The sequence below is a fragment of the Hippoglossus hippoglossus genome, chromosome 15, assembly GCF_009819705.1.
Source record: "Hippoglossus hippoglossus isolate fHipHip1 chromosome 15, fHipHip1.pri, whole genome shotgun sequence".
Lineage (NCBI taxonomy): Eukaryota > Metazoa > Chordata > Actinopteri > Pleuronectiformes > Pleuronectidae > Hippoglossus > Hippoglossus hippoglossus.
This window is the reverse complement of record NC_047165.1, coordinates 22,838,658-22,851,634: the sequence shown is the minus strand read 5'-3', so window position 1 is coordinate 22,851,634 and position 12,977 is coordinate 22,838,658. Positions and strand designations below refer to the sequence as shown.

Here is a 12,977-nt window from a genome sequence, read left to right as displayed (position 1 = left end):
CGGCCAGGCAGTCGATGGAGGCGTTGGGACGAGATCTCCTTTTCTTTTCTGCGTCAGTGATTTAAAAATGTAAGAATAATGAGGAAGGTCTGATTAAAGCTTTGATAGGTTGACATTTACTGTGTTGATATTGAATATGTGTGCATCCATGTGTGTAGAACAGCTCTTAGTGTGAATATGTGCAGTGCATGTGTTTATTCAGAGTTCACAGTGTGATACATGCATGTTTATGTGGTTCTAAATATGTTCCTGTGTGTTTTTTCTGTTGCTCTGATTAGACAGCACTTGACCATTCCTCTCAGTGTTGGCTGTGATCGAGCGTCATAGGAAAGCCATCAGTGTGCGTCAGTTCTGTGGAACCTGGGACACACACACCTCTCCCCTGCAGGTTTCTCCATCCTGCTCTCACCTGAGCCATCATGGATCTAATGGAGTAGGGAAACGTGAGCTGTGGAGTTAAAAACTGTTGCACACCAGGCTTCCAGGAAAACTGCTCAAACCAAGACTGCCAGGAGGGGGAAACAATGTCTGGATTGATCTGGATTGGTGGGTACAAAACAATGGTGTTGATACTGTAGACGATTTTAAAATGATACAGCCAGCTACTATTATTATTAGGGCCCGAGCACCGACTGTGGGAGGCCCTATTGAAATTGAAAGGATTATTTTTATTAGGGCCCAAGCACCGACGGTGGGAGGCCCTATTGAAATTGAAAGGATTATTTTTATTAGGGCCCAAGCACCGACGGTGGGAGGCCCTATTGAAATTGTAAGGATTTTTCTTATTATTATTATTAGGGCCCGAGCACCGATGGTGGGAGGCCCTTTTGAAATTGAAAGGATTATTCTTATTAGGGCCCAAGCACCTCCGGTGGGAGGCCCTATTGTATTTCGAAGGATTTGTATTTCCCTTTTGGGGCTTTTTCAGGGCCCAGACATGCTCAAATTGTAAATGATAATTTTTAAAGTGCCAAAAAAGAGGGATTTCTTATAACTCCTCTGTGCATTGTTCCATCAGCCTCAAACCTCATTCACACATTCACAGTCCCGCCCTGATCAGATCCATGTGTCAATATTGACTCATCATTACAGCGCCACCTGCTGGCTACAGGAAGTGACATGTTTTATACTTTGATGAACTGCTCCTGGCTGCTTTACAATATACAGCTCAAAAGAGCTCAGTCAAGTCATAGGATCATGGTCAGAATTGTGACATTTCCTCAAACCGTGTAAACATTGCGGTGCGTCGAAGGTTCATCCTTCGCCAAAGGACACGATGTTGTCATAACTCCACTGTGCATCGTCCTATCACTACCAAACTTCTGTCACAGGATCAGAGTCCAAGCCTGTTGAGCCATTTTGCCACGCCCATTTAAAATTACTCCAGAATACGTAAATTTTGTCCGAAAAGTCAATTCATCACTATAAAGAGAATCACTAGAGGTTGTTTACTATATAGAGGATGAATGGACATCAGTCATAGCCCGTATGTATGAACAGTTACAATTTTACCATATCTACGTTTATTCTTCGCCAGCAGTTGTGTATATATTTCTACGTTGCACATTCAGGCCCCAGAAATGCATTAAACTGTCATCACCAGTGTCGCTAGCTGCATTTTTTAAAAAATTGAGTCACTAATAACTAGAGTTAGTTTCTCAGCGGCTATGTTGCTAAACATGAACTAGTTGGTGTTGAACCATCACTTCTTGTTTCCAGACAGTCATCCAGCTACCCTGGCTTCCTGGCTGCTTTTGTTTCATGGTATGGAGCCGTGCTTCCAATTGACGAAGCCTCCCCTCCATCCAGGCAAATACAAACTACATATATTTCATGTACCAAGATCCAGAGGTGTAACTACACATCAAGCACACTCAGAATGAGACAGAGAAACCATTGTCAATCATTAGTGTGAAGTTGCGAAGCTAACAACAGACAAGAAGAGTGTGTAAACAGTGAATTTGCGAGCAAGTCCCTAAAAGAGGGAGAAATATATGAGTGGGTGCAAGTAGGGCTGGTAATTAGCTGTAGTGGATGAGAAAATAGCTAAATTAAGAGGGATGAAGTAGAGCTGAAGTCAATACTACACAACACCAAATCGGAAGTGATACAATACGCTTACATCAGCACGTCACTGATACAGATTTTTAACAAAAACTTGTAAAAATGTCATATTCAATACATTTTTATTTGTATGTTGCCAAATTACAATGTACATCTGAAAGCACTTTACATATATACGGAGAGAGAGAGAAACATACACAGAGATTATAACATCAACATTAATGTCAATGACGTATAAGGATTTTCAACAGGCCAATTTAAAAAATGTCATGTGGTGCGACCATGATTTATCTTATAATTGGTGACATAATGTCTCTTGGCTCCAGTTTCATATTTATCGTCCTGACGAACAGAAAAGAAAGCTACAATGCACCGAGAACCAAAATGTCAAACTGCTCCCGAGTTCTGCTCTGGATTAAAAACTGACAGCAGACACTTTTAATCCATTTTCATTATTCATCTTCACTGAAAATGATTTACAAAAAGGAAAATCACTTTAATTATTCCGTCATTAAATGAAAAAGAGTGAAATAAAATCACATGAATCACATGACAAGCAAACCACAACAATCATCCAAGCACCTTGGGAACAGATTAAATTCAATTGAAAAGTAACATTAACAGCACATAGAGGTACATATATTTATAATAAATAATAAAAAACATGTTATTATTTCACTGACTGGATAAAAGTGCAAATGCTGGTAGTGCATCCTACAAGTTCACCGAAACAAAATCAGATTTTTCTCTCTTAACATCCTGCAGCTACAAATCTTCCTTACCTGTTGGACATTTGACTTAAACACCTTCTTTGCTATGAAAAGGCGAACACTCCTTATGTGTATGTGTTTGGTAAAATATGGCAAGCTACAGCTAGCTAACTCCAGTTAGCTTAAAGCCTGGTAACAGAAGAGTGATAGCATTAAGCACGCTAAGTAACAAGTTGCATGTTGTTTGTTTGGTTGGAACAAAATCAAAAGGGTAACATGAGAAGTTGACTGAGCCACTTTAGCGTCGTTATTGAAGAAATAAGCCCATACTGATATTCTGTGTCCACCTAAAAGCGTTGGAGAATATTTGGAACGCATTTGTAACGTTGTTTTTTATTTAAATACTCCTGGATGATTCGGCTGCCAAAAATATCTCCTATTCCTAACGTAAAAGTAAGCTAAGCTCCAAGAAACAAGCTCAGCTAAAGCCTGCAGCTACCCTGACTCATTGTTACCTTATGAAGACAAACTTGAACTGGGCGAAGGATTTTTATTATTAAACGTTTGGGTCTTGAGTTATCGTAGAAACAAGTTGTGCAATCAACCCTTCTCGCAACGAGTCCTGACGTTCCTGTGTCTGCCAAAAAGCCTCAGAGCAACAAATGAATTCACATTTATGTAACATTGTTTTTATTAGAATACTCTGTATAATTTAGCTCCTGAAAAAGACCTTCTATTCATTACATGTCATTTAGCTAATGCTTTCATCCAAAGCGACTTCCAATTAGTGCATTCAACATCAATGAGGGGCTAGTGTTTTTGGGGGGGGTTCAGCATCTTGCCCAAGGACACTTCAGCATGAGCTGGGAATCAAGCTCCTGATCTTCTGGTTGGGGGAAACCTGCTCTACCCCCTCAGCCACAGCCGCCTAACGTAAAAGCAAACTAAGCCACAAGAAACATGCTGAGTTAATGCTAGCAGCAGCTTGGCTAACAGCCCTCAGCTCTCCCGAACTAAATACAAATTTTAACGGTACGAAGTATTTTAGTTCTTGAAATTCTTCCCCTTATATATAAAGTACCAAGGTATTTTACAATACTTAAAAGCTTTATCTCTAATAATCCACAGGGGTCGTACCGTGAGGAATTTAAGTTTAAGATAAATCCATGTTTTTAAAAGTTTTACTTTCTGTTTTACACTTTCACAACTAACAAACCTAAACTCAATTGATGTTAAGTGTTAGTTTTATTCAGTTTTCAGTCTAGTGTTTTAGATTTTGGTGTTGTGGTGATCCTGGTGTTTACATCCGAGTTCGGTATCTCAAGCTCCGACTGCGACAATAAACCAAGGTTGGTTAACTTTTTAGTCCGGTGCAATATTCACAGTATTACTTAAATTCCTTATTTTTCAGATAATTACTTCTATTGAGATTTGACTTAAATGTTTTTTATGAATTCTGTAACTGTAACTCCTTCTCTAAAATTAGAAATACATTTTGTATAATATCTTAATACTTATCATGCATATACGCATTGCTTGATTACTTCTGGTATATGTGCATGAGTCTAAAACCTTTCAATATGAAGTCATTTTGAATTTCTCATTCGCTGCTGCAGTCGATACGATCCTGCTTCATCTGAGACTTTGCTTTTTTTCTCTGAAGGAGAATGTGTTCAGCAAACTCCTGGACAGCTTCCATCCCCCCGACTGCGTGGCAGGTGTACTTTGCAGCATTAATGGCCACCGTTGGGGCATTTCCAGGTACTGCACTCAAACCCGCCAGGTTTAGACAGTTGACATCTGCTCTGTCGTTACCTGAGGAAAGAAGAAAAAAGTGATGAGGGAGGAAAACAAGCTGGGTCCATTTACATAAACATAAAATAATAACATCCACCTCTACACAGGTGTTCCACAAGGCTCTGTGCTGGGGCCCCCTTCTTTTTGCTATATACACTACCTCCTTGGGTCAGATTACCTGCTGCTCACATGGATTATGTCAACAATACTGTGCAGACGATACCCATGTATTCATGTCATTCCTGCTAAATTACCCCATGTCCTCAGCACGGACCTGGGTTTCTTCAACTACACCTCTCTTAGACTGACCTCTTTGTTCATTTGTGTTGGTTAGCTAGTAGGTTGGTTTGTTTGTCAGAAGAAGTATGCAGAAACTACTGAACGTAGTTCCCCAAAAAATTTTGAAATGGGCCAAGGAAGAACCTATTAAGTTTTGGTAGAGATCCAGGAATTTTTCTTTAACACTGCGAGATGGATGTCAATAGAGAACCACACTATAATAAAGGTATGATTGCTTTACCCATGTATGCCAGGTCCTTCCACTCCAGCTTCCTCTGCTCCACGATCGCTTTCAAATCATTCAGCGGCTCCTCTCCCACCTGGATGACTTTGCAGCCTGTCCTCTCAGACAATTGGTCAACCAACTGGGTCACGGGGTCCTCACTGGACATCAACAGCACCACCTGGAGAAGTTAGACAGTGCTTAATGCGAGGGATAAGGGATAATATGAATCAATTCCATCCATCTTTTGCTTATGTGAGATGGGGTTGGAGTAGCAGCAGGCAGAGCAGGGTGTTCCAGACATCCCTCTGCCCAGCAACACTTTCCAGCACCTCCTGGGGGATCCCGAAGCGTTCCAAGGCCAAATGGGATATATTATCCCTCCAGCAAGCCACGGGTCTGGGACTGAGTTTTAAAATTTTACAGTTCAACCATAAACTTTATTATAAATAACCATGAATGAAAATATAGAGAATATATAGAAACTTGAATTAGGAAAATAACAGAATTATTTTAGCTCAAACTAAACATAAATGCGAGGACTTCCGGTGTCATGGCGGAGTGAGGACGTCTTCTGGAAACTCTCCTCACCTATTTCATATTTTATTTGTTAAAAACACGTATTTAGTTTAAAGTCGCGTCGCATTCCTTTACTTAAACCTCCTACTCCATTAATCGTTTCTGTTTGACCGGTAAATATGTCAAACAAAGCCGGGAGATGTAAACAAGCTGGCAAGAATGATCAGGCCATGCCGCCCGAAGCCAGTGCTAGCAAGCAAACGTCGGGCAGTGCTAGCTTGGAGCTAACGCATGGGGCACTGAAAGAACTGCGAGATGGCATCAAAGAGGATGTGGCTGCGGTGAGGGACGAGATATTATCAGAGCTACGTTCATCTGTTTCGACCCTCCAAACGACCGTCTCCATGCACGTTGAAAAAATTGCAGGCATCGAGACCTCTCTGACGGACGTGGATGAGTTACTGAGCTTGAAACTTCCCACACCGCACTGCAAGCTGAAAACTCTAAGCTACACGCTAAACTGGACACTCTGGAAAATTTCTCGAGGAGGAATAATACAAGGGTGACTGGTCTGGAGCAGAAAATTGAAGGAAACCACCCCTCTGCCTTTATAGAAAAGTTCCTGACCGAGGTGTTTGGAGAGGACAGTTTCACTCGCCCACCTGTGGTGGACCGTGCCCATCGCACTCTGAGACCGCCACAGCCGACAGGTCCCCCGCAGGCTATGGTGGTGCGCATGCATTACTACCAGGCGAAGGAGCAGATTCTGCGGATGTCGTGGGAGAAAGGGCAGCTGAAATACCGAGGAGCAAAGATCAGCTTTTACCCCGATCTCAGCGCGAACCTACTACGTAGAAGAACCGCGTTCCTCCCAGTCAAGAAACAGCTTCGGGAGGCGCGAGTGAAATACTCTCTGCTACACCCAGCAAGGCTCCGGTTCCTTTTCAACGGAAAGAAGTACGAGTTTGAAAAACCCCAACGGAGGCGGCTGCTTTTGTCAAGGCCAAGATTCTACCAGCGGTGACATCAGAAAACGACGGAGAGTGATGGTATGTAGGCTCACTACAGCCAGTACAAGACTGTGACAATGTAACCCAATCTATAGCGTGAGGACACACTCCGTGAGACAAATGTAGGCTAACGTTACATCAAAATGCACAGTTGTCTACGTGCATTGTTTAGCTAAGATGCACCTTTTTGCACTTGTTTTCTGGGGTTTTAATGCACTTAGTTTGGGTAAGTGCTGGGGGAGGGGGGGAAGCATCCTTTTTATTTTGCTGTCTTTTTGTAATGTAATGTACACGTCGCATCTTTTTGTTTTTTTTAATGTCTTACTCTTATCATCTATGGCCATCCTTTTTTATTGTGACACTCTCTTTGTACTACATAGCGCAATGTTCTGTCTTCCTGCCCTATATATGCTAGTACAGCACAACTCTGTAAAGTATGAGTACAGTTAGGAATAGTGGTAGAAAAGTGAAGTTCATCTCTTGGAATGTGAAATCGCTGAATCACCCCGTGAAGAGGAACAAGGTACTGGCACATTTAGGTCAACTTGGGGTAGGGGTAGCCTTCCTCCAAGAGACACACCTACGAAGGGCAGATGTTTCGGGTATTCAGAGGAGTTGGGTGGGGAAGGTCTTTCATTCCAAGTTCAATGCTAGGGCCAGGGGCGCAGCTATTCTGAATACACAAAAGTGTTACCTTTGATAGTGATCAGGTAATTGCAGACACGAATGGCCGGTTCGTCATAGTCACCGGTCAGCTTTTCAATAAACCTGTTATCCTCGCCAGTGTATACGCTCCAAACTGGGACGACAGTGCTTTTATTAACTCTTTTTTCTCTACTATCCCTGGGATCAATAGCCACCACTTGATTGTTGGGGGTGACTTTAATTGTGTTCTCTGCCCCAGTCTTGATCGGTCTTCTACCAAACATGCACCACTGTCTAAAATGGCCACAGCTATTAGTACCTCTATTGAGCAGTATGGAATGGTTGACCCCTGGCGTTTACACTTCCCTACAGGAAAGGCTTTTTCTTTCTTTTCACCAGTTCACCATACGTTTTCCAGGATTGATTATTTTATTCTAGATGCCCGGCTTATACCCTCTTCTAGCCCTCCCACTTACCATAGTATAGTTATATCTGATCACGCTCCCCTATCCTTTGAACTAGATTTCCCTGATCATCCTGCCCCATATAAACAGTGGCGCCTGAACCCTCTTCTACTCTCTGACAGCGCTTTTGTAAAATTCATCCAAACCCACATACACATTTTTATTGAGACCAATGCATCAGGTATCTCATAGCACCATATGGGAAGTGCTGAAAGCATACTTGCGAGGCCAAATTATTGGCTATGCCTCAAATACCAAAAAGGCGAGGATGGCCAAATTGAAAGAGCTTTCTGTCAAAACTTCACAGCTGGACAATCAGTATGCCTCGACGCCTACTCCAGAACTTTATCAAAAGCGGATTCACCTACAGACTGAGTTTGATCTATTATTAAAGTCCCGACATTCGTTTTACGAGTTTAGCGACAAAGCAGGCCAGCTTCTCGCTCACCAAGCCCGCCAAACTGCAGCCTCACGCCAGATAACTCAAATCAAGACCACCTCGGGTTCAGTGACCACAGACCACAAGGAGATTAATGATGCTTTTGTAGCGTTTTATACAAACTTATACTTGTCTGAATATGATGATGAGGCTTCCGATTCAGAGTCGTTTTTTCGGAATTTGAACCTACCAACCCTTGAGGAATCTCAGAAAGATGCCCTCGATTCCCCCCTGACGCTGGAGGAGGTTTGTGATGCCATTAAATATATGCAATCTGGCAAATCCCCTGGACCAGACGGGTTCCCAGTGGAGTTCTTTAAGAAATTTGCAGAAGACTTATCCCCAATACTACTATCAATGTTTAATGAATCATTTTCAATTGGCCATCTCCCTGAAACCCTGAACCAAGCCTCCATCTGTCTCCTACCTAAAAAGGACAAAGACCCCTTGTTGTGCGGAGACCGATTTCCCTTCTAAATGTGGACTGTAAAATTCTCGCTAAGTCCCTTGCTCTGCGGCTTGAAAATGCTCTTCCCAAGCTGGTGCTACCTGACCAAACCGGATTTATTCGAAGCAGACATTCCTATTCTAATATCCGTAGGCTGTTCGATATTATTTATACTACCACCAGTTCGGATGATCCTGAGCTTGTAATATCCTTAGATGCAGAGAAGGCGTTTGACCGGGTGGAGTGGGAATATTTATTTATGACCATGAGGAAATTTGGCTTTGGTGATGATTTTATCTCCTGGGTTAAATTGTTGTACGCCTCTCCCTTAGCCTCTGTCCATACTAATGACTCTCACTCAAAATATTTCCCACTACATAGAGGCACGAGACAGGGCTGTCCTATGAGTCCCCTGCTTTTTGCTCTGGCGATTGAACCGCTTGCGGCTTCTATTCATCAATGCCAGGCAATTGAAGGGATAACTCGAGGGGACACAACACACAAGCTCTCACTTTATGCCGATGATTTACTTTTGTACATTACTAACCCAGTATATTCTTTGCCGCACGTCCTGTCTACCTTGGAACAATTTGGAAAGTTTTCAGGTTACAAACTGAATTTAGAAAAAAGCAAACTTTATCCCATAAACAAAGCAGCTCTCGATATCCCGGCCACAGCTTTCCCATTCAAGAGAGTGTCTTCCCATTTTAAATACCTTGGGGTGGTGGTGCCGCGGTCTTTTCACAAGTTATATAAACTAAACTTCACACCGTTATTGGATCGATGCAGGCAGGACATAAACCGCTGGCGCACATTACCCTTATCATTAGCTGGCCGGATTAACCTAATCAAGATGAATGTTCTTCCTAGGTTTCTGTATTTGTATCAATGTATTCCGATTTTCATTCCTAAAAAACATTTTTTTACACTGGACCAAATACTATTTGCATTTATATGGGATGGAAAGGCCCCCCGTATTCGCAGAACTTTTTTACAAAGGCCGAAAAAGTTAGGAGGAATGTCAATGCCTAATTTTCTTCACTATTACTGGGCCTGCAATATTCAAAAGGTCATAATGTGGGCTAATAGTGGTGCAGATGTGGACTCTCCCGCTTGGGTTGAATTGGAATCTTTTAAATTGCAACTCCACTCACTGGTCACAGCTCCTTTACCTCTTAACTCTGGTTCTTTCAAAAACCCTGTAGTTGCCAATACTTTGAAGATCTGGGTACAATTTCGGAAGCATTTTGGCTTGCAGAGCGCATCAATACAGGCTCCTATTCTTGCAAATCATCTTTTCACCCCTTCCAAGTCAGATCTGGCCTTTCGGGCCTGGCATGGCAATGGGATTAGACTTGTTAAGGATCTATATGTTAACAAGGTGTTCGCTTCATTTGATCAATTGTCAGGGAGGTATGCATTGCCCCGTTCCCATTTTTTTCGATACCTACAGATTAGGCACTTTGTACAAAGGGGTTACCATCCTTTCCCTGCACAACCCCCAAGCACGCCCTTAGATAGTCTCCTAGGATTTAATGCCGGTCTCAAGGGCGCCATCTCCCGGATTTATGGGGAAATTGATGCGATAAACCCACAGTCTCTGAATAACTTAAGGACACTTTGGGAACAAGACCTAGGCCTGTCATTTGCTGATGGTCAGTGGGCTTCAATCCTTGGCCGGGTTCATTCCTCCTCCCCCTGTGCCAGACACGGTCTAATACAGTTTAAGATAGTTCATCGTCTCCATTTCACCAAGGAGAAATTAGCAAGAATATACCCTAATACTGATCCTACATGTGACCGATGTAAACTAGCCACTGCAACCTGGCTACACATGTTTTGGCTGTGCTCGAGCCTCCAAACATATTGGGAGAAAATCTTTGGATCGCTTAGTGACATCTATGGCATGACGATTGAACCTCAACCTGTAATTGCACTCTTTGGGGTGATGCCCGAAGGCACAGTACGGCCGGTTGGCATGCATGTTGTGATCACCTTTACCACTCTGTTAGCTCGGCGCCTTATCCTCCTTAACTGGAGGAGGCCGGTGCCACCATCTCATACAAGATGGCTTAAAGAGATCATGTTCTATTTGAAGCTTGAAAAGATTAAATATACACTGAGGGGAGTTACAGATACATTTGAAAGGGTATGGAGGCCTTTTCTTGCATACTATGACAATTTAACCCAAATAACAGACTGGGAGGATTCATAATTCCTTTGGTATAGCACACCAAAGGATGTACTTAGTTTTATAAGGAGTGTACATTACATGTTTATTTATTCATTGTTTTTGTTTTGTGTGTTATTTACTCAACATTGTATACAGACGTTTATTTAAATATTTGGTGGTGTGTCTGTCAAGGGGATGCTGGGTTGGGGTGGGGGGAGGGCACGTGGGAAGGGAGTTATGTAGGATGTATTTCAAATGTTGACTCTGTGAATTATCCATGTAAAATTCCAATAAACAGAAGTTGAAAAAAAAAAAAAAAAAACTAAACATAAATGCACATCTTTTCTGCATTTTCACATTAAATATATTAGCAGATACCGAGGTCTGTCAAGACTCATATCGGCCAATTTTTATTAGCTGATATGAGTCTTTTGAACGCTCGGAGTCAGCGACATATCTCGAATAAGTTATATGACTTTATTATAACACAATACCACATACTCTTTTGATACATTGTTGTTTTAAATGTTCTACATCAGATTTGTCAGAATCAGTAAAACATTAATCATGATAATTATCAAGATGAACATTTTTATCTCATAAAAGTTTTGGTCACATTGTCTAGCTCCAGAAAAAAAACATTTAGGGCTGCAGCTAAGGATAATTTTCAGAACTTATTTTAATACAATAATTATTTAACAGCTCACCTCTTTATGAATTGTTTGGTTTATTTTTAACCAAGACTTTTAAACCCCAAAATACATAGATTTGCAAATAATTTTAAAACAGAGAAAAGGTTTAAGATCCTGACTTTAACTCTTATTTTTCCTTCTTATTTGAACTAAAACACGTATTTTCATTCTACACATGCTCAGTGATTCATTCACATTATGAAATATCTTCAGGAGAAAACTGCAGCAACATGACACAACTAGTTTGTAACAGTTGTAGTTTAATAAAACTCATTAAGTAGTTTTTATACATAGGATGTACATGTAAAAATTATAATGGCAATAAAATAAATATAAATATACTATGAATGGCAGTTTTGATGAAGTCTGGAGCAGATGTATGGTTTCATATTTTGATGTTAGAGTATATTAAAGAAGTTTTAAATACGATAATGAGGGTTAGGGTTACGATAATGTACAGGTACGATAATGTACCTGTGGAACATAGCGGAGTCTCCAGCAGCTCTCAGCGCCCAGCTGATGAGGGGGACCCCGGCCAACGTCTTGATGTTTTTCAGGTGGATCCCTTTACTTCTACCTCTCGCCAGGATCAACGCAGCGACGTGTCTCTCTCCGCTGCGCCTGATCTGCTGCTTGCAGGCGGCCAGCGGGACGTCCTGCGCTCCGTTGGCGGAGGGGAGGAATCTCTTCCTGGCGGCCATTTCGACTGTAACGGTTCAGTGGCTCTGGAGGAAGAGAAGCTGCAGATGAAGATTCCACCCAGAGAGAGAGATGAGCGTCACCATCACAATAAACTTCTGTGGTCACATGGTCACATGTCATAAACTCACACACACAGGGTCTGCTCCTACATCTCTGCCTGGACCGATCTCACTACCGCCACCTTCTGCTCCGGAGATCAAACTGTCAGCCGAGAAAAACTCACATAGATAAACAAATAGATGAATAAACACACACATACATAAATAAATAAATAAACAAAACAAACATTTAAATCAATACACAAATAGATAAACAAACAAATACATACAAAAATACATACATACATTTAATCATTTCCTTGACATGCTTAACCTTTTTTTTTACAAGTTCTCAGTAATATTAAGTGTTTAGAAATAAAGTATTTGCATTTCTTTTGAGTTTTTGTAAACAATGATCTCATATTTTTGTTCCATAATGTCACGGTCCCTGTCTTAAATGTAGTTAACAGACTTATTTTTCCTGTAAAGCGCATAAAACTGATAAAAATGAATTAATTTAAAAAATACCATTCTTTTATGCATACTGTATCAGTGATTACTATTTCAGCCACATAAATTGGATATTTTATTTAGATACAGGTCTTACTATTATTGGTCGCACCACGTTACGTGGTCGCTCCAAATGATAAGAAAACCTCCTTTAATCTCCTTCCATCATTTAAAGAGATCAATAAACAATAAATACCATACAAACAATACATTAAAACCAGGTTATATTAAAATTTCAAAGAATTTTCATGAACACAAACATTT

General features: G+C 41.2%; 1 protein-coding gene across 1 annotated transcript; it reads right to left on the bottom strand.

The window, feature by feature from the left end:
- Nucleotides 1–4,374: 4,374 nt before the first annotated feature.
- Nucleotides 4,375–12,233, bottom strand: LOC117775650 (N-acylneuraminate cytidylyltransferase-like). Its single transcript, XM_034608985.1, has 3 exons — nucleotides 11,922–12,233; nucleotides 5,092–5,254; nucleotides 4,375–4,589 (listed from the first exon to the last, which is right to left on the bottom strand). The coding sequence occupies exons 1-3, from the start codon at nucleotides 12,162–12,164 to the stop codon at nucleotides 4,375–4,377; spliced, it is 621 nt and encodes a 206-aa protein (XP_034464876.1). The 5' UTR covers nucleotides 12,165–12,233.
- Between the last annotated feature and the right edge of the window lie 744 nt (nucleotides 12,234–12,977).